This window comes from Podarcis raffonei, chromosome 10 (assembly GCF_027172205.1).
Source record: "Podarcis raffonei isolate rPodRaf1 chromosome 10, rPodRaf1.pri, whole genome shotgun sequence".
Lineage (NCBI taxonomy): Eukaryota > Metazoa > Chordata > Lepidosauria > Squamata > Lacertidae > Podarcis > Podarcis raffonei.
The window spans coordinates 71,626,635-71,654,285 of record NC_070611.1 but is presented as its reverse complement, the minus strand read 5'-3'; the positions used below and the strand labels follow the sequence as shown (position 1 = coordinate 71,654,285).

Genomic DNA, 27,651 nt, shown 5'->3' with positions numbered 1-27,651 from the left:
GTTCTCTGTAGCTTTGCTTCTCACAGGGAGGGAACCGCCAGAAGGCCCTCGGCGCTGGACCTCAGTGTCTGGGCAGAACGATGGGGGTGGAGACGCTCCTTCAGATATACTGGACCGAGGCTGTTTAGGGCTTTCAAGGTCAGCACCAAAACTTTGAATTGTACTCGGAAACGTACTGGGAGCCAAAGTAGGTCTTTCAAGACTGGTGTTACGTGGTCCCAGCGGCCACTCCCAGTCACCAGTCTAGCTGCCGCATTCTGGATTAGTTGTAGTTTCCGGGTCACCTTCAAAGGTTGCCCCACATAGAGCACATTGCAGTAGTCCAAGCGGGAGATAACTAGAGCATGCACCACTCTGGCGAGACAGTCTGTGGGCAGGGAGGGTCTCATCCTGCGTACCAGATGGAGCTGGTAAACAGCTGCCCTGGACACAGAATTAACCTGCGCCTCCATGGACAGCTGTGAGCCCAGAATGACTCCCAGGCTGCACACCTGGTCCTTCAGGGGCACAGTTACCCCATTCAGGACCAGGGAGTCCTCCACACCTGCCCGCCTCCTGTCCCCCCAAAACAGGATTCAACCTCAAATAATCCCTGACAGGTGGCCATCCAACTTTTGTCAACCAGTCTAGCTGCCGCATTCTGGATTAGTTGTAGTTTCCGGGTCACCTTCAAAGGTAGACCCATGTAGAGCGCATTGCAGTAGTCCAAGCGGGAGATAACTAGAGCATGCACCACTCTGGCAAGACAGTCTGCGGGCAGATAGGGTCTCATCCTGCGTACCAGATGGAGCTGGTTGTAGTTCAGGAGCGTTTGGATTCCCCGCACCTGGCTTACCTGCACCAGCACTCTGACTCACCTGTGAATAGGCTGTCTCTGCAATATCTGGGCCACATCCAGTCGCTTGGACAATTCTGCAATTTTGCTGTTTACTACTGTGCCCCGAGGGCTCCTGCGTCCCAGCCTTGCTGATCAAGGTCCACCCATTAATTATATGATTACATCAAGGCAAGCAAGACTTTCCGAGGGAAAGATACTCCCTTATCTGACAAGGTGCTTCGAACCTTTCGGACATGACATGGGAATTTAAACACATGCAGTCTCTTTGGAAAGGCTTGGACACAGCTTAAATACAGCCTCGCCGAATCATCATTCTCCCGCTTCTGAACAACTTTCCAAATATGAGGCTATTTCTGCTTCTTGTGGCCCTTGTTGGGGCTTCCCAGGGACTGGAAACATTTGCTGGGTGAGTTCTCCTTTGGACTCCACTGTTTCTGCAACGCTTCCTTTGCTGCTTTCGTATCCTCCAACCGCCCCTATTTTCCCAGGAAATTCCTGGAATCACAGAAGCCATCCCGGCTTCTGATCTGATCCTGCGATGTCCTGAGATGAGCCAGCGTTGGCTCTGGTGCTTGCAAAAGACGCATGTCTTTTGGTCACACTCTTCCATGCAAGCCAGCTGACTTGCACAGCGCCAAAAGATGCGCCTCCCAGTTTTCATCAGAGGAACGTTGGAGGGTATGTGGTTCTCAAACACTGCAATACCAGCAGACTTCGGGGCTCAGGGTGACCCTGCTGGCTGATGGCAGTTTTGTAGTTCGTCTAGAGATTGGGGTAAGCTGCTCCTTTAGGGTGTGTTTGTGTTTGGGGCAACCTCAAAATACCTTCCTATGCCCTCAGGAAGATTGCTTCTAGGTTCGGCAAGCATCTGTCCTGATTCGTTTACAGGGACAACTTAGCGCTGAGGGCCTTCTGGTGGTTCCCTCACTGCGAAAAGCCAAGTTACAGGGAACCAGGCAGAGGGCCTTCTCGGTAGTGGCGCCCTCCCTGTGGAACGCCCTCCCACCAGATGTCAAAGAGAAGAACAACTACCAGACTTTTAGAAGACATCTGAAGGCAGCCTTGTTCAGGGAAGCTTTTAATGTTTGATGCATTACTGTATTTTAATATTTTGTTGGAAGCCGCCCAGAGTGGCTGGGGAAACCCAGCCAGATGGGCGGGGTATAAATTTTAAATTATTATTATTATTATTAAGCATGTGTGGCTCCAGGGTGCAAAGATTTTCCCGGCGCCCCTCCCCAGGTTGCCTAGTCCCAGGTGCGCAGGAGGCCAGAGCTGGCCGGCCGCCTCAGCGTCTTGCTGGCTTGGTCGACCCTGAAATCACGGCAGCAGAAGAGCGGTGCTCCGACCGACGGGCAAGCTCTTCCCCGGACTCAACTCTCGGGCCCCGGACTCTTGGCCTGGCGCCCCTGAGAGCCCGGTGCCCGGGTGCCCCGCACCCCTAGCACCTATGGGTAAGACAGCACTGCATCTTTGTATGGAGTTCTGTGCTGCCATGTGATAGCCAAAACCACATGTGGGAGGCATCGAGGCATTGCTCCTGACACACACTTGGGGTTGTAGACAATTTTGTCTCCCTGGGTTCCACCATAGTTCAGACATGGGTGTTGGACAAAAATGAGCCAGGGTACTTCCCCAGAGAGATTCAAGTTTCTCTGTGAGAAAAAGGAGTCTTACACCAAAGATCAGGCATAACCAGATTTATTGTCAAACAGCGATGTACGAGATACCTGCCCCAACCCACCACGCATTCCAGTTTACATCACATATAATTTATATCCTACCTAGTCCAAAATTCCTTCCTACAATCTCCTATTGGTCAGGAAACTGCAGTTACAGACTTTTCCGACATGCCTCCTTCACATTTTCTCCTTGATATGTGCCCCCAACCGTTACGCACATCCCATGTCCATCTACATACATCCCATGTTCATGCTAATTAACTTTATCTTCTTCAAGGGCCGTCTTGCCAATATTCATAAGCCTTTTAAGCCTGTGCTAGCCCTCTAACCAGGGACGCGGGTGGCGCTGTGGGTTAAACCACAGAGCCTAGGACTTACCGATCAGAAGGTCGGCAGTTCGAATCCCCGCGATGGGATGAGCTCCCGTTGCTCGGTCCCTGCTCCTGCCAACCTAGCATTCTGAAAGCACGTCAAAGTGCAAGTAGATAAATAGGTACGGCTCCGGCGGGAAGGTAAACGGCATTTCCGTGCACTGCTCTGGTTCGCCAGAAGTGGCTTAGTCATGCTGGCCACATGACCTGGAAGCTGTACGCCGGCTCCCTCGGCCAATAAAGCGAGATGCGTGCCGCAACCCCAGAGTCAGCCACGACTGGACCTAATGGTCAGGGGTCCCTTTACCTTTACCTTAGCCCTCTAACCTGTCTCTGTCATTTCTAGTTATAGCTAGAAACTATAAAAATGCCAAATCTCCAGAGTCACAAACTACTTCTAACACACTGTTCCTAGTCTAAATTGCACCACTAACAAAGAGAGGAATTTCTATGGCGTATCTTTACTCCTTGCAGAATCCTTCTGTGTCAGGCATTTGCCCCTTAATTACAACAAAGAGTTTTACTATTTGTGAACCTTTGAGCCAAAAGGTTTCTCAAGGCAAGACATGGTCGTTCGTGCTCTTATTTATTCATTCGTTATTCGTTTATCCCACAATGGGGCAGGTTTAAGAATGCTTATCTTTACACTGCTCTATTGTGCATCACTGACATTGCTGCTGAAATAAAAAAATTAAGGTCATATATATATATATATACGCACAAACACACACAAACCTGTATAAAAGATAAATGTTCATAACTGCATATATAAACCGCATGTCTGAAACCCCACAGAAAAAGTCCTGAAACCATTTTGTCCCTCCCAAATTGACCTCAAATATTTCTCTGCAAGGTCGAAGGAAAATGGAAAAGCCTCCCCACTGTCTTTTCATTCACAAATCCTGTCTTAAGGGTATGTCTGTGTATGAATAGGGTGAGCCTGTGACCTGGCTCAGGAACTAAGTATTTGTCATTACAAAAGACTAGCCAGCCTCCCCAGGGTATCCAATCAAGTGACCATTAACAGGTAACCTGCCAGACAGGAGGTAAACAACGCACTCAGATTTCTGTTGCAGACCGCCTTTTCTGTGATGTGTCTGGGGGTGGTCTTGGACTCCAGGACAGGCAATTTAAAATGTCTATATAAGTGCAGGCACACCTTGGTTCAGGGTCCTCCTCCTTTCCTGTGTGTTGCAACAGATCAATAAAGATCAGGCTTACTAGCTGCTTTGCTTCTCAATATTCTCTGGTTGGCCTCTGTTATTTTCTCCGACTGATGAAGAACCTACAAAGGACTCTATAAGGGCTCTTGTGTTCCCCATAAGGGAATAAGGGCAGATTTTTGTTTATTACACTGCCAACTTAGACGAACCATATCAATTTGGGGAGGTTGGTTGTTGCCCTATTTTGCCAACAGGAAATTAAGGGGCAAAGAGAGCAGCTGGTTTTGGCAGAGCAATCCTACCATGTCCAGAGCAGGTGTTGGTGGGGCAGCAGAACCGGTCCAAAGACCGGTGGAAAGACAACTCCCCGCCCCCTATTTTCCTCCTATCTCCAGCATTTTCATAAACACACAAACAAAATAATTAAGAGATTTTCCTTCCCCTGGCCAGTGCACAGTTTACCCACCGCTCTTGTTGTGCGTCAAAGGATCAAGAGGGTTTGGGGATCCAGGGGGAGTCAAAGCTGCCTCTGATATTTATTTTGTAAGGTTTATACACAGCTCGATTTCAGCAAACAAACCTCAAAACGAGATAAATTATCGATGAGAAGAATCAACAACCTTTCAAAAAGCTAAGATAGCAAGAGAATGAAAAAGGAATAAAACTCGCATCCACTTTGTAAACTCCTGAGTAGGCCTGTCTGAAGAAAAAATGGTTTTAGCTAGCTCCGAAAAGAGCACAGCGAAGGTGCCTGCCTGTTTGTCAAGTGGCAGGCAGTTCCAAAGTGCAGGTGCCACCATACCAAAATACCGTATTTTTCGCTTTATAGGACGCACCGGATCACAAGACGCAACTGGTTTTTAGAGGGGGAAATCAAGAAAAAAATATTATTCCTCCCCCCCCCCAGCCCCAAAGAGCAAAGAAGCCAAAACAGCGAGCAGGATCCATCCCGCTGGCTGTCTTGGCTTCTGCCATAGCCCCAAAATAATAATAATAATAATAATAATAATAATAATAATAATAATAATAACAACAATAATAATTTATTATTTATACCCCGCCCATCTGGCTGGGCCTCCCCAGCCACTCTGGGCGGCTTCCATAGAAACCAAAAATACAGTAAAATATCACACGCTAAAAACTTCCCTGAACAGGGCTGCCTTAAGATGTCTTCTGAATGTCAGGTAGTTTTTATCGCTTTGACATCTGATGGGAGGGCGTTCCTCAGGGTGGGTGCCACTACCGAGAAGGCCCTCTGCCTGGTTCCCTGTAGCTTTGCTTCTCGCAATGAGGGAACCGCCAGAAGGCCCTCGGCGCTGGACCTCAGCGTCCGGGCAGAATGATGGGGGTGGAGACGCTCCTTCAGGTATACTGGACCGAGGCCGTTTAGGGCTTTAAAGGTCAGCACCAACACTTTGAATTGTGCTCGGAAACGTACTGGGAGCCAATGTAGGTCTTTCAAGACCGGTGTTATATGGTCTCAGCGGCCGCCCCCAGTCACCAGTCTAGCTGCCGCATTCTGGATTAGTTGTAGTTTCCGAGTCACCTTCAAAGGTAGCCCCACGTAGAGCGCATTGCAGTAATCCAAGCGGGAGATAACCAGAGCATGCACCACTCTGGCGAGACAGTCCGCAGGCAGATAGGGTCTCAGCCTACGTACCAGATGGAGTTGGTAAACAGCTGCCCTGGACACAGAATTGACCTGTGCCTCCATGGACAGCTGTGAGTCCAAAATGACTCCCAGGCTGCGCATCTGGTCCTTCAGGGGCACAGTTACCCCATTCAGGACCAGGGAATCCTCCACACCTGCCCGCCTCCTGTCCCCCAAAAACAGTACTTCTGTCTTGTCAGGATTCAACCTCAATCTGTTAGCCGCCATCCATCCTCCAACCGCCTCCAGACACTCACACAGGACCTTCACCGCCCTCACTGGTTCTGATTTAAAAGAGAGGTAGAGCTGGGTATCATCCGCATACTGATGAACACCCAGCCCAAACCTCCTGATGATCTCTCCCAGTGGCTGCATGTAAATGTTGAAAAGCATGGGGGAGAGGACAGAACCCTGAGGCAGCCCACAAGTGAGAGCCCAGGGGTCTGAACACTCATCCCCCACCACCACTTTCTGAACACGGCCCAGGAGGAAGGAGCGGAACCACTGTATGACAGTGCCCCCAGCTCCCAGCCCCTCCAGACGGTCCAGAAGGATGTTATGGTCGATGGTATCAAACGCCGCTGAGAGATCCAGCAGAACTAGGAAACAGCTCTCACCTTTGTCCCTAGCCCGCCGGAGATCATCAACCAGTGCGACCAAGGCAGTTTCAGTCCCATGATGAGGCCTGAATCCCGACTGGAAGGGATCCAGACGGGAGCTAAACCTTTCCAGCGCGGCTAAAGAAGCCAAGGCAGCGAGCGCAATCCATCCCTGACTGACTGGCTGTGCCAGTCCCTTCTCCCTCCTGGGAAAAAGCCCACAAGAGCCGCACGGGGCTTTTCCTGCCTGCCTCCCCCCTGCATTCGCTCCATAGGACGCACAGACTTTCCCCCTTAGTTCTTAAGAGGGAAAAAGTGTGTCCTATGGAGCGAAAAATACGGTAGTTCTTACAAATGTGGCACAGGGGTTATGCACCTGTAGCAGTGCCAGTTCCGCCAAATGAAGTGGTGAAGTGGGCGATCTCATGGGTAAACTTCTGAGGGCAGATCTCTCTCTCTTTCCCTCTCTCTCTCTGAGGATCTCCTGCTCTGTCTTCTTGAAAACCAGCAAAAAAGCATTCCAGTTTGCAAGTTGTTCGTGACTGTTTTTTGACAAGGCCTCATGGAAATCGGTCAGCGTCTTGCCATGCATTTCTCCTAAAACACAACACGTTTAGACGAAGGTTCCCTAATATAATGCATTGGTCTGTGTGATTTTCTCTACCACACACATTTTTCAGCACACCACACTCCTGGGCTTTCTTTCAGCCAAAACTCAACAGAGCTCAGTTCCGGCACCTCTCAGGTGTCATTATAAGAGAACAAGGGAGGTGTTCACACTGAGTTCCGGCACCTCGTTTTCGAGAAAAATAGCACAGGCACACAGACATTTTGGTACATATTGCCTGGTCAGGGAACTGCACCGCAAAATTCAGGGAACTGCAATTTTTGGGGGAAATTTGCATTTTGGTCCAGGTCGTGTTTTGAGAATACAGTGGTACCTCAGGTTAAGAACTTAATTCGTTCCGGAGGTCCGTTCTTAACCTGAAACTGTGCTTAACCTGAGGTAGCACTTTAGCCAATGGGGCCTCCCGCTGCCGCCGCACCATTTCTGTTCTCATCCTGAAGCAAAGTTCTTAACCTGAGGTACTATTTCTGGGTTAGCGGAGTCTGTAACCTGAAGCGTCTGTAACCCGAGGTACCACTGTATCGGACTTGGTACGTTCACATCAAAATGTCTCCTCCCATCCCAAAGCTCACGTTGGCTTTCCTGTGTGGTAAATCTACCTTGGATAAAATTGCAGTGCAGCAGAGAGCTGAGCTAAGTACCATTTTTAAAATCTTGTAGTGATCAAGTTCTCCGGCTGGAGCCAAGCGATGACGAACAGGTCCGCCTTCTGAAACAGCTTCAAGCTCTGGAACCGCTCCAGGTGTGTGGTTTTTCCTCTTGGGGGTGTTGGCTAATTATCCATCCTGAATGTGAATGGTTGCGGGTGACAGCTGAATTGAATTTTATTATTAAGGTCACAGACCAGTTCCGGCTCACTTATAATATCAGAGAAATCACAAAACACTACAGGAACACATTGGATTGCAATTGGGTATAACAGAGACAATTCAGATATAGCGGCAGTTAAAAATATATATTAAATCTTCATCACTAGAAGGAAGGATAACAACAGGAAGATTTAAAGAAGGAACTATTGGAAACTCAAGGCAGTAGAAACATAAGACAATTAGAGCCCCACTGAACTTGAAGCATGGGAAGCACCAACAAAAATTTATAATTTGGCAGAATATTTGGACTATATGATATGTATTTGTATAGTTTGGAGTATTTAATGTGATTTGATTGGATTGTTAAAATGCAAAATTTAATAAAAATTATATATATATATAAATAAATAAATCTTGATCACTAAAATATAACCTAAAATTGTCATTTAAAACCTTAATCATTTTGGTAGTACAGCTTGTTCCCTAAGTTTTATGGCAGTCGCACAGAATTTGGCCACCCTTAGTGTGATCTCTAGATCCTTGTCCTCTACCAGGAGTTTTAGACATTGAAGTTCGGGCCCATTTGGAGACAGCTTGTTGGGAGACTGACAGAGCCTCTGGGAAAAGTATATCCTGGAAGCTGAGCTCAGAAGCCCAGACTACGCTTTGCATAACTGCAGTTCCTTAAAAGTTGCACAAGTAATAATGCCTATAATTGCACCAGCTTCCACAGAGGAGCGTCTGTTTCTTCCTTTGCTTGTTATACTTCATTTTTATCTTGGGCTGCTTCTCGAAGGCATTCACAAGCTCCACGCAAAGAGGGAGGCTGTAATTAGGGAAATGCTTAGGTGCGTACGGCAGTCCCGATCGCCCGGTTCCTGCTCAGAGTCCTGTTTATACTGGATCTGAAATCAGCATGAAATAAAAAATAAATAAATAAGGTCTTATATATATATAAAACAAATGTTCATAAATGTACCAAGCAAACACGTACATAAATATATAAACCACATGTCTGAAGCAGCACAGGAAAACAGCCCTGAAACCATTTTGACTCCCAAACTGACCAAATGTTTTCTCTGCAAGGTCGAAGGAAATGGAAAAGTCTCCCCATTGCCTTTTCCTTCACAAATCCTGTCTTAAGGGTATGTCTGTGTTTGAATAGGGTGAGCCTGTGACCTGGCTCAGGAACTAAGTGTTTATCATTACAAAAGACTGGCCAGGCTCCCCAGGCGATCCAGTCAAGTAAGCATTAACAGGTAACCTGCCAGACAGGAGGTAAACAACACACTCAAATTTCTGCTGTAGACCACCCTTTCTGTGATGTAGGTATGATGTTTCTGGGGGTGGTCTTGGACTCCAGGGCAGGCAATTTAAAATGTCTATATAAGGGCGGACACACCTGGGTTCTGGGTTCCTCCTCCTTTCCTGCGTGTGAGGGGAGCACCCTGTTGCAACAGTTCAATAAAGATCAGGCTTACCGGCTGCTTTGCTTCTCAGTACTCTCTGGTTGGCCTCTGTTCTTTTCTCCAACCGATGGAGAACCTGCAAAGGACTCAGTAAGGGCTTTTGTGTCCCTCATATGGGAATACGGGCAGATTTCTGTTTATTACAAGCAGGTACACAGTCCCTGCAGCTCCAAATGTCCCTCCCATGTTGGGTTCGACTTGACTGGCTTCTCTGACTCCCAGGAGTGGCGGCAAAGGAGGCAACTCTCTCCCTGCCACCACCCCATGCTTCCCCATCATCATGACACTGTTTCTGGCTAGCCTACCTCAACAAAGATGGGGATTTGAGACTCTCTGTGGCCGTAAGATGCTGCGATGGCTTCAGGGTTTTGCGAGGGTCCCGGCATTTTCTGGGGCGTCAGAGCCTATGCTGTTTCTTTCAACGATTCATTAACTCACTTTTTTTACTTGTTCGTCAGCTGGATTTCTGGCGTTTCCCTTCATATCCTGGTCGCCCGGCAGATGTCCAAGTCCCCTTTGCTTGCCTGCAAGATGTCAAAGCCTTCCTGGAGTCCCATCAAATCAAGTACTCCGTCCTGATTGAGGATGTCCAGGTAGGAAAAGGGGGGGGGAGAGGTGGGAGGAAATCTACCATGAAGCCTTATGTCTGTTAAGTCTGTTGAGAATGCTTTAAAAGTATGGTGTGGATTTGACCTTTAAAAAAAAAGGTAAAGGACCGCTGACAGTTAAGTCTAGTCGCGAATGACTCTGGGGTTGCGGCACTCATCTCGCTTTACTGGCCAAGGGAGCCGGCGTTTGTCCGCTCTGCAGACAGTTTCTGGATCATGTGGCCAGCATGACTAAGCCGCTTCTGGCAAAACCAGAGCAGCGCACGGAAACGCCGTTTACCTTCCCGCCGGTGTGGTACCTATTTATCTACTTGCACTTTGACGTGCTTTTGAACTGCTAGGTTGGCAGGAGCAGGGACCAAGCAACGGGAGCTCACTCCGTCGCAGGGATTCGAACCACCGACCTTCTGATTGGCAAGTCCTAGGCTCAGTGGTTTAGACCACAGCGCCACCTGCGTCCCTGGATTTGACCTTATCAGCATTATATTTCATGCGAAGAAGTGCCATATACTTAATGTTTAGACACCAAAGAGGGGTGGCTGCTCCCCAGTTTTTTAACTCCCTCCCACGACTCGAGAATCTTTGATGTCCAAGGCTATAACGTACAAGGCTGGGCACCGTTAATAAATAATAATAAATTAGTAGCAGCAGTAATGTCGCAGCATGGAGTTCCACAGTTCAGGATTCCAGTGACTCCACTCCACTCCTTTATGTCACTTCTGCAGGGAAGGAGAGAGGTGCCATCCTGTAACTTTATCAAAAAAACAAAAAAAATCCTATTAGATTTTATTTTGGGTACAGCTCCAGCTCTTGGGAGAGAACACACAAACACAAAGGATTACCCTATCCTGACATGTGTTCTTACCAAGCCCAGATTTAGGTTTGATAAGCCCCTAAGCTATTGGGGCCCTTTGTATGTCCAGCTGTCCTTTGTCAACAACAAATTGTTTTTGAGTTGAATATATGCTATATGGTAATTTATGGACCTAATAGGTCCATAAAGGTAAGGGTAAAGGGACCCCTGACCACTAGGTCCAGTCATGACCGACTCTGGGGTTGCGGCGCTCATCTCGCTTTATTGGCCGAGGGAGCCGGCGCACAGCTTCCGGGTCATGTGGCCAGCAGGACTAAGCCGCTTCTGGTGAACCAGAGCAGCGCATGGAAACGCCGTTTACCTTCCCGCCGGAGCGGTACCTATTTATCTACTTGCACTTTGACATGCTTTCGAACTGCTAGGTTGGCAGGAGCAGGGACCGAGCAACGGGAGCTCACTCCGTCGCGGGGATTCAGACCGCTGACCTTCTGATCGGCAAGTCCTAGGCTCTCTGGTTTAACCCACAGCGCCACAGGATCCTAGGTCCATACACCACACAAAACACTGTTGCTGTATGTAGGTTTTATTTAGGTTTAATGAGGCCCTAAGCTACTGAAGGTAATGGGGCCCTTGATATGTCCAGCTGTCCTTTGTCAACAACAAATTGTCACTGTTTTTCATGTTGAATATATGCTATATGGTAATTTATGGACTAATGGGTCCATACACAACACAAAACACTGTTGCTGTATGTAGGCTTTATTTTATTTGTTTTTTATCTTACATTTTGGAAATGTACATCCAGTCTTGTTTCCTTTAAATTTTTAGGGGGCCCCCAAAAGAGTGGGGCTCTAAGCTATAGCTTGTTTAGCTTATACAGTGGTACCTCGGGTTACATACGCTTCAGGTTACATACGCTTCAGGTTACAGACTCAGCTAACCCAGAAATAGTGCTTCAGGTTAAGAACTTTGCTTCAGGATGAGAACAGAAATCGTGCTCCGGCGGCACAGCAGCAGCAGGAGGCTCCATTAGCTAAAGTGGTGCTTCAGGTTAAGAACAGTTTCAAGTTAAGTACGGACCTCCGGAACGAATTAAGTACTTAACCCGAGGTACCACTGTACGTAAATCCGGCACTGGTTCTTGCCCTAGGCTATTGTGGATGAAGAAGCGCGAGAGATGAACCTCAACGAGCGGAGGGAGCGTGGAAGCGACAGTTTCAACTACGCCGCATATCACCCCTTGGAATCCGTAAGACGGATAAATATTTGCTCACCTCCTCTAACCCGCCGCTTTTGTCTTTCTCTTCAAACTCAAGATGGAGATGGTGGAGGCGCAGGGAGCTGTGGACCTGCTCTTGCACCAAATGCCCATTTCAAGTGCAGGTAGTTGATCCTGGCATTCAGGTGGCCTCAGAGAGCCAGTCCTGTGCCCTGGCCTGGCGTGCCAAATCTGCCGCACTGTTACAGCGAGGGCGACGTGCTGTCACTCATCTGTAAGATGAAGAGACCTTAGGAAGATGCCTCATGCTGAGCCAGATGTTGTTGGCCCACCTAAGTCAGTATTTGTGGGGAATTAAATAATAATAATAACATAATAATAATTTATTATTTATACCCCGCCCATCTGGCCGGGCCTCCCCAGCCACTCTGGGCGGCTTCCAAAAAATATTAAAATACATCAAACATTAAAAGCTTCCCTAAACAGGGCTGCCTTCAGATGTCTTCTAAAAGTCTGGTAGTTGTTGTTCTCTTTGACATCTGACGGGAGGGCATTCTACAGGGTGGGTGCCACCACAAAGAAGGCCCTCTGTCTGGTTCCCTGTAACTTGGCTTCTTGCAGTGAGGGAACTGCCAGAAGGCCCTCGGCGCTGGACCTCAGTGTCCGGGTAGAATGATGGGGGTGGAGACGCTCCTTCAGGTATACTGGACCGAGGCCAATAATTGAATGGACTCATGTGGGTGGACGGACAGCAAAAAGAAACGGCTGGGCACCTGGATTCGAAAGGGCTAGCACACAGAGACTCCCAGTAGTGGAGAATTAAACTCATAAAAGTTGCCCAACAGTGTAGCGTTAGGAATATACCATATTTTTCGCTCTATAAGACACACTTTTTCCCTCCTAAAAAGTAAGGGGAAATGTGTGTGCGTCTTATGGAGCGAATGCAGGCTGCGCAGCTATCCCAGAAGCCAGAACAGCAAGAGGGATTGCTGCACAGCGCTCCCTCTCACTGTTCTGGCTTCTGGCTTAGCCGTGCAAAGCCTCCGCAAGGCAGGGGGAGCCCCGCTGCCCTGAGGAGGCTCTGTGCGGCTATCGCAGAAGCCAGAACAGTGAGAGGGAGCGCTGCGCAGCATGCATTCGCTCCATAAGATGCACACACATTTCACCTTACTTTTTAGGAGGGAAAAAGTGCCTCTTGCTGTTCTAGCTTCTGGCTTAGTCCCTCAGTCCCTTCCCCCACCTCCCGGAAAAGCCCCCAAGAGCCACACTCCCTTTAAAGAGCCGCGCGGAGCGTGTGTGCTCTTGGCGGCTTTCCCCCGAGGAAGGAGAAGGGCAGCCTGTCACTGACGGAAAAGCCTGCAAGCGCCGCACACATACTCCACGCGCCTCATGAAAGGGACGCTGAGCAGAGCCTGGGATGCATACAGGCTCTGCTCAGCGCTCCCTTTAAATAATTTTTTTTTTCTTGCATTCCCCCTCTAAAAACTAGGTGCGTCTTATGGCCATGTGCGTTTTTTGGAGCGAAACATACAGTAGTTTGTTAGACATTTCTTATCCCGTTACAACACTCCCCTCTTTTGCAAGGAACAGACCACACACTGCGAAGTAAGTTAAACATGCTTTACTTACATATTCAAGGTCTCAGTCATGCATTGTTCCATGCAGCAGCCAGGATAACACAGGCAAAATAGTTACTGCAAGCGTTGTCGCTTTACACCCAACACTTGTCCCCAGATACAACATTCTCTCTCTCTCTCTCTCTCTTAAACATTCCTCTCTCCGATGGCGGTATAAAACACACGATGTTGTATCTTAGATTTACAGCGCTATGGATGATATTGTGGCTGAATACCCCCAGCTTGTGAGCAAACATCAGATTGGGGAGTCTTATGAAAAACAATCCCTCTTCGTCCTCAAGGTACGCCAATTTCATGTTAACTACTACATCATTATCTAACTGCAAATGCTGCAATTTCTCCCCCAGCTAGCTGCTTCTTGCCTATTTATGTTAGGATATAGTTCCGTTCCACCTTAAAAGGGAACATGTGTGTCACATGCCTGTTTACTTCCAGCACAGATCTGCTGGGAACTTCCGTTTGTATATAGCTTTTGTGTTACTGCTGTTTTGCTGGAAACGAAGGGAAGCAGACATGTTTTCCTTTGTTCCTGAACTATGCTGAATAAAATGCTGTACATTATGCTTGCACATCTCTCTGTCCGCCTCTTCTGCTGTGAGAAGATTTGCACACTCTGCTGATAGAGCGTGCACAAGTCTCTAAATGTATCAGAGGCTTGTGTCGCTGATTGATGCTGTTCCAAGGGAGACCGGCTGCCGGCCAGTGGCTGGAGCCAGCTGGGGGCCTGCCTGATGCCTGCCTGATGCCTCCGTGTTCCCGGCAGTATCCCAACAATTTAATCAGCCTGCTGCCATGTTTCTGTTAGGATATTTCCTAACAGAATGCTCTGTCATTTTCACTCATGGATTGTGAATGGTTGATGCAACTGTTTAAGGACATTGGGGTTTCTGTGAAATGTCCTATACAAGTGTATCAAGACAATAGATCCTGTTTGGCTTTGCTGAACTCAGAGAGTTGCAAGCAAAGAACCAAATACTTGCAGATTAAGTTACATCGTGCAAGAGAGTGTATTCAGAAAGGACTCATTCAGGTGTCCTACATGCCAGGAAATGAAATTCCTGCTGATCTGTTGTCTAAGGTTGTTAACAGAGAACAACTTAAGGTTTATGTACAGAGGTTGCAATTGGGTTGAACCACAGGTACTACAGGTTACACGGAAAGGGGGAGGATGTTAGGATATTTCCGTTCCTCCTTAAATAGGGAGCAGGCTGTTGTGTGTCACAAGCCTGCGTACTTCCTGCTAAAAGGGAGTTTCCGTTTTGTATATAGCTTTCGTTTTCTGTCTTTTGCCTTGACACGAAGGCAGGCAGTCATGTTTTTCCTTTGTTCTGACCAACGCTGAATAATGTTGTAAATATGCTCTGCTGGGTGCATCTTCTGTTGCGGAGTCTGCTGCAAGGGCGTGCACGAGTACTGGAATGTGTCTGAGGCTCGTGTCGCTAACTGACTGATGCTGTTCTACGGGAGACCGATGGATCGTTGGGAGATGACTGTCTCCCTAGCAGTATCCCAACAGTTTCGATGGTTGTATTTTGCTCCTGTTAGCCACCCTGCACACATTTTGGTGGAGGGGCAGGGTGCAGATCCAGCAAGTAAACATCCCTTAAACATCCCTTTCCATCCAATAGTTCAGCACCGGAGGAAGGAGCCGCCCTGCGATCTGGATTGATGCCGGCATCCACGCGCGAGAATGGGTCACCCAAGCTACTGCCCTTTGGACTGCGAAGAAGGTTGGCTGTTCTTTCCGACTGAACTATGGCTAATCCCTTTTCGCCTAGGGGCCACATTGAGCCTTCGGCGTGCCTCTGCGGGCCACATGCCAGTGGTGAGCATGGCCAAAATGAGTGGGACCCATGCTCATAAACATACCGCTGGAGAATAAAAGGGAGCAGAACTATTTCTGGGAAGGAGATTCCACTGCAGCCCTTTTTGCCTGGAGTTCCACCAAAACTCAGGTCCGACTCAAGCTGGCCATCTGAAGGTGAAGAGGATTACCAGCTGAAAACACAGAACATCTGTTTTCCCTCCTCCCAAAGCCATAGCTGTCAACTTTTCCGTTTTTTTTAAGGGAAATTCCCTTATTCCGAATAGGATTCCTCGCAAGAAAAGGGAAAAGTTGACAGCTATGCTCAAAGCTGGTTTGGGGGGAAATGCATCTAAGTGAAGTTTTCCCTAAGAATCATAGAATTGCAAAGTTGGAAGGGAACCCAAGGGTCATCCAGTCCAACCCCCTGCAATGTAGGAATTCTTCACCCAACGTGAGACTTGAACTCATGACCCTGAGATTAAGTCTCGTGCTCTCCCGACTAAGCTATCCCTCGGGTTAGATACAACACGAGAGAGACAGGATAAATATGGATTGTGGCCAACACTGTGTCTGTATCACTTCCCACACCAGCTGTGAGAGTGTATGTGCAAATAGGAGTATGTGCACATACTATAAAGGCTTGAATGGTTCAGGACCATGATACCCCCAGGACCACTGCTCTCGGTATGAACTGACAGAACTGGACCCTGTGATCATTATCTGAGGCCCTTCTTGTGTGCCTCCTCCCATGAGATGTACAGAGGGCAGCAACACGAAAGCAGGGCCTTTTCTGTGGTGGCTCCCTGCCTGTGGCATGCTCTCCCCAGGGAGGTTTGCCTGGCACCTTCATTATACATCTTTATGCACCAGGGTAAAAATGTTCCTCTTCGGCTGAAAGACATCCGATGCCCTTTTAAATGTGTTGTGGGAGGGGGTGATTATTGGTTTGCTGTTCTTATTTCCACTAGGTATTTTGTGGTTTTTCTATTGTGATTTTTATGTTCTGAACTGCCCTGAGATCTATGTGACTGAAGGTAAGGTAAAGGTATGAGCCAGTCCGGGGGGTCCGGCACGCTTCCTCTGCGCGGCTCTGATTCTTATCCCCCAGGGACCTCCGACTCCGCAGAACGTAAACACAGCGGAACAGAAGCAGGAACGTCGTGTGAGGGCAATAACTCAGACTGAACGCAGCAGGCTGTCTCCTTATCTTTTAAAGTCTTTATTCCTTAGCATAACACAACAGCTATAAATCCTGGCGACAATTCACTCATCGCTGCTCTCTCGCCGGAGCAAAACACACACTGAGAGAACACAGTAAAACACTCCCCTCAGTATTCTAAAACCACGCCTCAAAATGTGAGACGTCACTCAGAACTTCTTAACCCTGTGAGTTCTGAGCCTCTCTCCACAAGGTAAAGGTACCCCTGCCCATACGGGCCAGTCTTGCCAGACTCTAGGGTTGTGCGCCCATCTCACTCAAGAGGCCGGGGGCCAGCGCTGTCCGGAGACACTTCCGGGTCACGTGGCCAGCGTGACAAGCTGCATCTGGCGAGCCAGCGCAGCACACGGAACGCCGTTTATCTTCCCGCTAGTAAGCGGTCCCTATTTATCTACTTGCACCCGAGGGTGCTTTCGAACTGCTAGGTTGGCAGGCGCTGGGACCGAGCGACAGGAGCGCACCCTGCAGCGGGGATTCGAACCGCCGACCTTTCAATCGGCAAGTCCTAGGCGCTGAGGCTTTAACCCACAGCGCCACCCGCGTCCCTATGTGAATGAAGGGTGGTATACAAATAATAATAATAATAATAATAATAATAATAATAATAATAATAATAATATACAGATTGAGACAAAAATAGCCCTAAGACCTCTTCTGCCCTCTGCAGATTGCCAGTGACTATGGGAACGATCCGTCAGTAACTTCCCTGTTAAACACAATGGATGTTTTTCTGATGCCTGTTGCAAATCCGGATGGATATGTCTTCTCTCAAACCAAAGTGAGTCCTTGAAAACCTGCCACCCTCTCTTCTCATTCAAACTGGGAAGCTTTTCAGCCATTGCGGTCCTTCATCCACCTTTCTCGCTCCTCTCCTGGTGCTCCGTGGAGGGTTTTTCCAACGGCGCCGTTCTTCTTTCTGACTTTCAGAATCGTATGTGGAGGAAGACGCGCTCCAAGATTCCTGGCAGCTTATGTTTTGGGGCTGATCCAAACAGGAACTGGGACGCTGGCTTTGGAGGTAGGTAGGCGAAGGGATTTAATCTTGGACTCACGCAACAGGAGGTGATGCTTTCCCCGACTGATTCCATTTATGAATCATCCTTCATAAAATATCTTGAAGCCATTGCACGGGGCAAAATATCAACATCGCCAGCCCCAAAGAACAGGTCGGGGCTGGCAGGGGAAGCCTGGGTCCGTCCGTCCCCAGCCTCAGGGACCACATATTCGCTCCATAAGACGCACAGACAGTTCCCCTTAGATTTTAAGAGGAAAAAAGTGCGTCTTATTGAGCGAAAAATACAGTGTGTGACCTGGCGTGTAGCACTCTTTGCAACTGCTGCTAGGAAAAATAGAGCAAATTATATAGCCAAGGTAGCCACCAACTGTAAAGGAGATGAATTTATTTGACCCTATCTACATCAAGCTATATTCTGTCTTTATCACCAAACTCTGAATATAATTGCACATTGTATTAATTAACATTATTTTTTAATATATTAGTGGCCATGTGATAATTTTAGCTTATAAATTTTATTGTTTAATGTCTTAACTTGTATATTAAGGTACTTCTGTAGCTTTGTTTAGAGTAGGTAATGTCTTGATAACATAAACGTTTTAAGTTTTTTGTCTCAATCCAGTATAGTTTCTTTAAATTGTTTGGATTTGGATTTGATATCCCGCTTTATCACTACCCGAAGGAGTCTCAAAGCGGCTAACAATCTCCTTTTCCCTTCCTCCCCCACAACAAACACTCTGTGGGGTGAGTGGGGCTGAGAGACTTCAGAGAAGTGTGACTGGCCCAAGGTCACCCAGCAGCTGCATGTGGAGGAGCAGGGAATCGAACCCGGTTCACCAGATTATGAGTCCACCACTCTTAACCACTACACCACACTTGTTGAAGGATTCTGTGTACATTGCGGCAGCCTTTGGCTATGTGCAATAAAACTGACTGACACCTTGTTCTTTGGACTTTCCACGTGTGCAGGACCCGGAGCCAGCAACAACCCTTGCTCCGACTCCTACCATGGCCCCAGCGCCAACTCCGAGGTAGAAGTGAGGTCCGTCGTGGATTTTGTGAGGAGCCACGGAAACCTCAAGGCTTTCATCAGCATCCACAGCTACTCCCAACTCCTGATGTTCCCCTACGGCTACAATTGCACCACCGCAATCAAGGATTACGAAGAACTGGTAAGGCCCCGGGCTGGACTTAGCTGTCCTGGCAGAGATGCCTGTTATGTACTGAAGTTCTCACCCTGGGCCAGCAGGGGGATACTGTAGATAGTTTTCACTCAGGTCCGCATATGCAAATAAGGAATTGAAAGTGACATTCAGTGATTGGATAGTTACAGAAAGTTGTTACTGTTGCATTGTAGTTGAGCTCTATATAAGCAGGTTGGCTGAACCCTTCAGTTCAGTTCTGTTCTGGCCTCTGAATAATCAAGAGCTGTTTGAAGAATCGCTGTGTCTGATATGCTCACCTCACCCACAACTTAACAATGCCTGCTGGCTGGCTGGCCGCTCGATGACAGCGGCGAAGGTTATATCTCCAGTGGCCAGAGGCAGAGGTGGAACTCCAAGCCACAGGACAGTCACCAACTCAGATGGCTAAAAAAAGAGAAAGGATTAGGTGAAAATCACGGAGGAGACCGCTCCCAGTGTTTGCAGTGTTTGCTTCCACTGGTGGAGACAATTGTGCCACTGTATGCCAGTTGCTGCAAACCACAAGTCTGGAAGAGTCTTGTCCTTGCACCCAGGTCCTGCTTTGGGTTTCCATAGGTATCTGGTTGGCCACAGTGAGAAAAGGATGCTGGACTCGATAGGACCTGCAGCTCAGAGATAAGCACAGCCAGACTCCTCTTAGGTCCCAATTTATTTCTCCAGTAGCACCTTAAAGGGTAAAGGGACCCCTGACCATTAGGTCCAGTCGTGGGCGACTCTGAGGTTGCGGCGCTCATCTCGCTTTATTGGACAAGGGAGCCGGAGTACAGCTTCTGGGTCATGTGGCCAGCATGACTAAGCCGCTTCTGGTGAACCAGAGCAGCGCACGGAAACACTGTTTACCTTCCCACCGGAGCGGTACCTATTTATCTACTTGCACTTTGACATGCTTTTGAACTGCTAGGTTGGCAGGAGCAGGGACCGAGCAACGGGAGCTCACACCGTTGTGGGGATTCGAACCGCCGACCTTCTGATTGGCAAGTCCTAGGCTCTGTGGTTTAACCCACAGCACCACCCTAGAGACCAACTAAGTTTGTTCTTGGTATGAGCTTTCGTGTGCATGCACATCTCTTCAGATATTTCGTGCATGCACACGAAAACTCATACCAAGAACAAACTTAGTCTGTCTCTAAAGCGCTATTGGACAATATATATAAATATATATATATTTCTGCTGTGTCATGGCTACCTATCTGAATTTATTTATCATATTCTTTATTTGTTTTAAGAATCCATTCATTTTAATACTTTACTCACCCGGTTAATTTCATCGTTTCTGAGCAATAGACAAAGGAATCTGTCATAGATCCATAGAAAGTCAAGGCGATTTGAAACTGTTTTAGCACATTACCCTTGCATGTTTTGTTTTGTTTTTTCGAAATCCTTTTGATTTGATTTTACAAATATAAGCTTATCACCAAACCAAATACACATCCATATATTACTCTGAATCGCGAGACTTACCCTCATCCCCTCGATGGATCCTATTGTCAACATTTTCAACCGCATATTGTTTCGTAATCTATATTTTATATCAATCCATATTGCCCATAGCATTTGTTACATTACGGGTGAGATTAAAACCCTGCTAATGTTTTCATCTGCTTTCAGTGGTCTTCTAAATAAATTATAAACTTTTCCCATTCTTTCTTCCTTTCGTATCTTTTAAAGTAGTATTGTAAATCTGTCTTGATTTTCCTGTTTTTATTTTTGCCAAATTGCTGTGAGGTTGTTGTTGTTGACATTGTTGTTGTTTTTTTTATAGGATATTTATTAAGATTTTTTAAAGTATTACAATAAAGTAAAAAAGAAGAAAAAACAGATAGATAACAAAAATACAGAGTAAAGAAAATTAAAAACACATTAATTTTCAGTTGCTTATTTTCCTTTAACTTGTTTCCCGGACCTCCTCATACCTCCCTTTTTTGTATTCCACCACAAATTGTTGATTCAGCAAATCCTTACCATTATATTATTACCTATTTATAATCCTTTTTTTCATATTCTCTTAAAGCATGACAGCTGGTAACCACTTAATTTCAATCCAACATCATTCTAACATTCATTAATTTTACAATATTTCTGTAGATAGTCTTTAAATTTCTTCCAATCTTCTTCCACCGACTCTTCTCCCTGGTCTCGGATTCTGCCAGTCATTTCTGCCAATCCCATATAGTCCATCACCTTCATCTGCCATTCTTCCAGGGTGGGTAGGTCTTGTGTCTTCCAATACTTTGCAATAAGTATTCTTGCTGCTGTTGTTGCATACATGAAAAAAGTTCTGTCCTTCTTTAACACCTGTTGGCCGACTATGCCCAGAAGAAAGGCCTCTGGTTTCTTCAGAAAGGTATATTTAAATACCTTTTTCATTTCATTATAGATCATTTCCCAGAAAGCCTTAATTCTTGGGCACGTCCACCAAAGGTGAAAGAATGTACCTTCAGTTTCTTTGCATTTCCAACATTTATTATCGGGCAAATGATATATTTTTGCAAGCTTGACTGGGGTCATGTACCACCTGTATATCATTTTCATAATATTCTCTCTTAAGGCATTACATGCCGTAAATTTCATACCAGTGGTCCACAACTGTTCCCAGTCAGCAAACATAATGTTATGTCCAACATCTTGTGCCCATTTAATCATAGCAGATTTCACCGTTTCATCCTGAGTATTCCATTTCAACAGCAAGTTATACATCTTTGACAAAATCTTAGTTTTGGGTTCTAACAGTTCTGTTTCTAATTTTGATTTTTCCACCTGGAAGCCGATTTTCTTATCCAAATTATATGCCTCCATTATCTGATAATAATGTAGCCAATCTCGCACTTTGTTTTTTAGTTTCTCAAAGCTCTGCAGTTTTAGTCTATTTCCCTCCTGTTCCAAAATTTCCCAATATTTCGGCCATTTGGCCTCCATATTGAGCTTTTCTGAGCCTTCGCTTCCATTGGTGACAACCACCTTGGGGTTTTATTTTCCAATAAATCTTTGTATCTTATCCAAACATTGAACAATGCTTTCCTGACAATATGGTTTTTAAATGCTTTATGTGCTTTAACCTTGTCGTACCACAAATATGCGTGCCAACCAAAAACGTTGTTAAAACCTTCTAAGTCCAAAATGTCTGTGTTCTCAAGAAGCAGCCAATCTTTTAGCCAGCAGAATGCTGCTGATTCATAGTAAAGTTTAAAGTCTGGCAGGGCAAATCCGCCTCTTTCCTTTGCATCAGTTAATATCTTAAATTTTATTCTGGGCTTCTTGCCCTGCCAGACAAATCTAGAAATATCTTTCTGCCACTTCTTGAAACAACCCATTTTGTCCACAATCTGCAATGTTTGAAACAAAAACAACATTCTAGGCAAAACATTCATCTTTATAGCTGCAATTCGACCCAACAAGGAAAGCTTCAAGTTTGACCAAATTTCTAAATCTTTTTTCACTTCCGTCCAACATTTTTCATAATTATCTTTAAATAAGTTCCCATTTTTTGCTGTCATATTAATCCCCAAATATTTCACTTTCTTAACCACAGTTAAACCTGTCTCATTCTGAAACCTCTCTCTTTCAATCGGTGTTAAATTTTTCTCTAAAACCTTAGTTTTGACTTGTTCAGTTTAAATCCTGCCACTTGACCAAATTCTTGAATTAGTTCTAAAACCCTTTTAGTACTAGATTCTGGCTCCTGTAACGTCAGTACTAAATCATCTGCAAATGCTCTCAATTTGTACTGTTTGGCTCCGACCTGTATACCTTTAACCAACCGGTCCCTTCTAATCATGTTGAGCAAAACCTCCAGGACCAATATAAAAAGCAATGGAGAGATTGGGCACCCCTGTCATGTCCCTTTTTCTATCTTAAATTCTTCTGTCACCACATTATTTACAATTAATTTTGCCTTTTGTTCAGAATATATTGCACCTATACCATTTTCAAAACCTTGGCCTACCCCCATCCCCTGTAGGTTCTTCTTCATAAAACTCCAAGAGATGTTGTCAAAAGCTTTCTCCGCGTCCACAAATATCAGAGCTGCTTTAGTGTTTATATTCACTTCTAATTTTTCCAATATATCAATTATATTCCTCAGATTATCAGACAAATGTCTTCCCGGGAGAAAACCCGCTTGGTCTTTATGAATCTCTTCCATCAATACTTTTTTCAATCTCTTGGCCAAAATGTCAGCAAAAAATTTGTAATCCACATTAAGTAACGATATAGGGCGGTAGTTCTTAAGCTGAGTCTTTTCAGTCTCTGTTTTCGGTATAAGTGTAATATACGCCTCTTTCCACGACTCTGGTGCCCTTTTCCCTTCCAAAATTTCATTGCAGACTTCCTTCAAAGGTTGTAATAGCCACTCTTTCAAAGATCTATAATATCTAGAAGTCAGCCCATCTGGTCCTGGAGATTTGCCCAGACATTGTTGTTTTACCATCCAGCGATGCATAGAATAAACTCAACCAACCAACCACACCTCTAGCTTTGTTTTATCCATCCTTTGGTAGGAGATGTTCCAGGGATCCAAAGGTTGTTTTGTGATTCCCGCCGACTGACTTTTGATTTCCTTCTAGGATGCGCTAGGAAAAAAGGCGGCCGATGCCCTTGCTTCTCTCTACGGCACCGTATATAAAGTTGGCCCCATTTGCAACATTATCTGTGAGTATATATGCCTGATATTGTGGTCAATAGCTGAGGTCTTCCTCAGCTCAGGATGGCGGCGGCTTTTCAGCCCGAGGTGAAAGAGGGCGGAGCCACAGAGGCCACTCCCACCTTGATTGCTTTTTGTAGTTTCGCTACCAAGGTCCGTATAGTTCAAGTTATGGTTTTCCCAGTAGTGATGAATGGAAGTGAGAGCTGGACCATAAAGAAGGCTGACTGCCGAAGAATGGATGCTTTTGGATTATGGTGCTGGAGGAGACTCTTGAGAGTCCCATGGACTGCAAGAAGATCAAACCTCTCCATTCTGAAGGAAATCAGCCCTGAGTGCTCACTGGAAGGACAGATCCGGAAGCTGAGGCTCCAAGACTTTGGCCACCTCATGAGAAGAGAAGACTCCCTGGAAAAGACCCTGATGTTGGGAAAGATGGAGGGCACAAGGAGAAGGGGACGACAGTGGACGAGGTGGTTGGGTTTGAACAAACTGCGGGAGGCAGTGGAAGACAGGAGGGCCTGGCGTGCTCTGGTCCAGGGGGTCACGAAGAGTCGGACACGACTAAACAACAACAACAAAGTTTCGCTACCAGCACTGATAAATATTTCAGTTTTTCGGTTGCACTATAAACTGCTTACATGCTTAGCAATGTTATTTGACACCTTAACACAACAAATGTTAAATACTTTGTGGAATAGGCAAGAGCTCAGGGATTATGGGAGTTGTAGTCCAACAACATCTGGGGACCCACAGGTTGAGAACTGCTGATCTATGGGCTATTATTAAAAGGAGGCTGCATTTTAAATTGTATTTCCCCCATTATGTTTTTATTGTAATTTTACTGGTGTTAGCCGCCCTGAGCCCAGCTCTGGCCGGGGAGAGCGGGGTATAAATAAAATTTTATTATTATTATTATTATTATTATTATTATTATTATTATTATTCGTACAGATTGTCAAGCCAGAGTTCCACCCTGAGCATTTTTCTTCCTTCCAGATCAAGCCAGTGGGGGCAGCATCGACTGGACTTACGACCAAGGCATCAAATACTCCTTTGGTCTTGAACTCAGAGACACCGGCCGGTACGGATTCCTCTTGCCCGCCGACCAGATTATTCCGACAGCGCAAGAGACCTGGCTGGCTCTGAAAACCATCATGGAGCACGTGAGGGACCATCCATACTGAGAGGAGGGATTTTCGAGCCTAGAAGGACAGGGAGAGAAATCAGCCACACGCTTCCGTTTAAAGATGAATAAAGACGTCTTCAAAAAAAAAACAACCAAAGGAGCTGTGTTGTCTCATAAGAAAAAGGGTGCAGTGGGGAAAAGCCAAACGCCACAGATGGGCGATATTTTTTAAATGGGACCGGCTTGAAATGCCACAAAATAGCAAGGGAACTTTCAAGTTTTCCAGATCGTTTCAATAGGAAACATTTTACACAGAACTGCTGCCCCAAGTTTAGACTGGATATGAATTACAGTGGTACCTTGATTCGCTCTTTTTTAAAAAATATATATATAATTTTTTTATTAGTTTTTTTAACATATCATTTTCAACAGTAATTAAACATACTTTTACATCTTATTCAAAAAAATTTGACTTCCGTCAATCCTGTCTGAAAATTTTCCAATCTAATCTCACAACGGTTGGGAGGAATGTTTTTGCAAAAAATCTCAGAAACCTCATCAGGAGGGCTTTAAACTGACTAATGTGGGGGAGGGAGACAGTGCTCCTGAAGGTAGGAGTCTATCAATTGATGAAGATGATCATCCAAATGTCATAGACCGAATGGAGCAAACAGCACGCAGACCTAGTGGTGGGAGGAAAAAATCCTTAAATAAGAGACACGGGGGAATGATTAATGGACTTCAGTGTCTGTACACTAATGCGCAAAGCATGGGAAATAAACAAGATGAGCTTGAGCTCCTGGTACAGCAAACTAAATATGACATAATAGGAATCACTGAAACCTGGTGGGATAAGTCCCACGATTGGAATGTAATAATGGAGGGATACAATCTATTTCAGAGAAACAGACCAGACAAGAAAGGAGGAGGAGTGGCGTTATATGTCAGGGATGTGTATACCTGTGAAGAGATCCAAGATTTAGAACCTCAAAGCCAAAGTGAGAGCATTTGGGTCAAAATTAAGGGAGAGAAGAATAACAGTGACCTCATTGTGGGAGTTTACTATAGATCCCCAAGCCAAACGGAGGACATAGATGATGCCTTCCTGGAACAGATGGCCAAGCATGCAAAAGGAAGGGAGATAGTAGTAATGGGGGACTTCAATTACAATTGTTGGATGTCAAACTCAGCCAAGAGCATAAGGTCAAACAGATTCCTCACTGGCCTTGCGGACAACTTCATTGTCCAGAAAGTGGGAGAAGCAACAAGAGGAACAGCCATTTTAGATCTGGTCCTAACCAATGTTGATGACCTGGTTAGTGGGGTAGAAGTGGAAGGATCATTAGGCGCGAGTGATCATGCTCTTCTGAAGTTTACTATACAGCGGAAAGGAGCAGCCAAGCATACTAGGACTCAATTTCTCGACTTTAAGAAAGCCAACTTCATAAAACTTAGGGAAGTGCTTGGTGAGATCCCATGGACAGTAATACTAAAAGGAAAGGGAGTTCATGATGGCTGGGAGTTTGTTAAGAGGGAGATAGTAAAAGCACAACTTCAGGCAATACCAATGAGACGGAAACATGGAAGGTGCCTAAAGAAGCCAGGGTGGCTATCTAAAGAACTTTTAACTGAGTTAAGATTAAAAAAGGATGTGTACAAAAAATGGAAAAGGGGGGAAACCACCAAAGAGGAATTCAAACAAATAGCCAGCACGTGTAGACACAAAGTCAGAAAAGCTAAAGCACAGAATGAACTCAGGCTTGCTAGAGAGGTTAAAAGCAACAAAAAAGGCTTTTATGGGTATGTCCGTAGCAAAAGGAAGAACAAAGAAACAGTGGGGTCACTCAGAGGAGAAGATGGTGAAATGCAAACAGGGGACACAGAAAGGGCTGAACTCCTCAATGCCTTCTTTGCCTCAGTCTTCTCCGATAAAGAAAACAATGCCCGACCTGAAGAATTTGGAGCAAATGATTCAGCAGAGGAAACACAGCCCAGAATAACTAAGGAGATAGTACAAGAATACTTGGCTAGTCTAGATGTATTCAAGTCTCCAGGGCCAGATGAACTGCATCCAAGAGTATTAAAAGAACTGGCAGATGTGATTTCAGAACCACTGGCAGTCATCTTTGAGAATTCCTGGAGAACAGGCGAAGTCCCGGCAGACTGGAGGAGGGCAAATGTTGTCCCTATTTTCAAAAAGGGGAAAAGAGAGGACCCAAATAATTACCGCCCAGTCAGTCTGACATCAATACCAGGGAAGATTCTGGAGCAGATCATTAAGCAAACAGTCTGTGAGCACCTAGAAAGGAATGCTGTGATCACCAATAGTCAGCATGGATTTCTGAAAAATAAGTCATGTCAGACTAACCTGATCTCGTTTTTTGACAGAATTACAAGCCTGGTAGATGAAGGGAACGCAGTGGATGTAGCCTACCTTGATTTCAGCAAGGCATTTGACAAGGTGCCCCATGATATTCTTGTAAAGAAGCTGGTTAAATGCGGTCTTGACTATGCTACCACTCAGTGGATTTGTAACTGGCTGACTGACCGAACCCAAAGGGTGCTCATCAATGGTTCCTCTTCATCCTGGAGAAGAGTGACTAGTGGGGTGCCACAGGGTTCTGTCTTGGGCCCGGTCTTATTCAACATCTTTATCAACGACTTGGATGATGGACTCAAGGGCATCCTGATCAAATTTGCAGATGACACCAAACTGGGAGGGGTGGCTAACACCCCAGAGGACAGGATCACACTTCAAAATGACCTTGACAGATTAGAGAACTGGGCCAAAACAAACAAGATGAATTTTAACAGGGAGAAATGTAAAGTATTGCACTTGGGCAAAAAAAATGAGAGGCACAAATACAAGATGGGTGACACCTGGCTTGAGAGCACTACATGTGAAAAGGATCTAGGAGTCTTGGTTGACCACAAACTTGACATGAGCCAACAGTGTGACGCGGCAGCTAAAAAAGCCAATGCAATTCTGGGCTGCATCAATAGGAGTATAGCATCTAGATCAAGGGAAGTAATAGTGCCACTGTATTCTGCTCTGGTCAGACCTCACCTGGAGTACTGTGTCCAGTTCTGGGCACCACAGTTCAAGAAGGACATTGACAAACTGGAACGTGTCCAGAGGAGGGCAACCA

General features: G+C 46.0%; 1 protein-coding gene across 1 annotated transcript; it reads left to right on the top strand.

The window, feature by feature from the left end:
* The first annotated feature begins 639 nt into the window (after positions 1–639).
* LOC128422370 (carboxypeptidase A2-like) lies at positions 640–24,643 on the top strand. The gene is made up of 11 exons (XM_053406295.1): positions 640–1,244; positions 7,593–7,674; positions 9,669–9,803; positions 11,783–11,881; positions 13,668–13,769; positions 15,117–15,218; positions 17,182–17,292; positions 17,442–17,532; positions 18,499–18,701; positions 23,297–23,381; positions 24,373–24,643. Exons 1-11 carry the CDS (start codon positions 1,180–1,182, stop codon positions 24,558–24,560), a joined length of 1,263 nt encoding a protein of 420 aa, XP_053262270.1. The 5' UTR covers positions 640–1,179; the 3' UTR covers positions 24,561–24,643.
* The last annotated feature ends 3,008 nt before the right edge of the window (positions 24,644–27,651 follow it).

Excerpts from the sequence above, each read along its gene's own strand:
- LOC128422370 (XM_053406295.1), top strand. The coding sequence starts at position 1,180 with ATGAGGCTATTTCTGCTTCTTGTGGCCCTTGTTGGGGCTTCCCAGGGA. Across the intron at positions 1,245-7,592 it reads GGACTGGAAACATTTGCTGG|TGATCAAGTTCTCCGGCTGG; the intron begins GTGAGTTCTCCT and ends AAAATCTTGTAG. Across the intron at positions 23,382-24,372 it reads CCCCATTTGCAACATTATCT|ATCAAGCCAGTGGGGGCAGC; the intron begins GTGAGTATATAT and ends TCTTCCTTCCAG.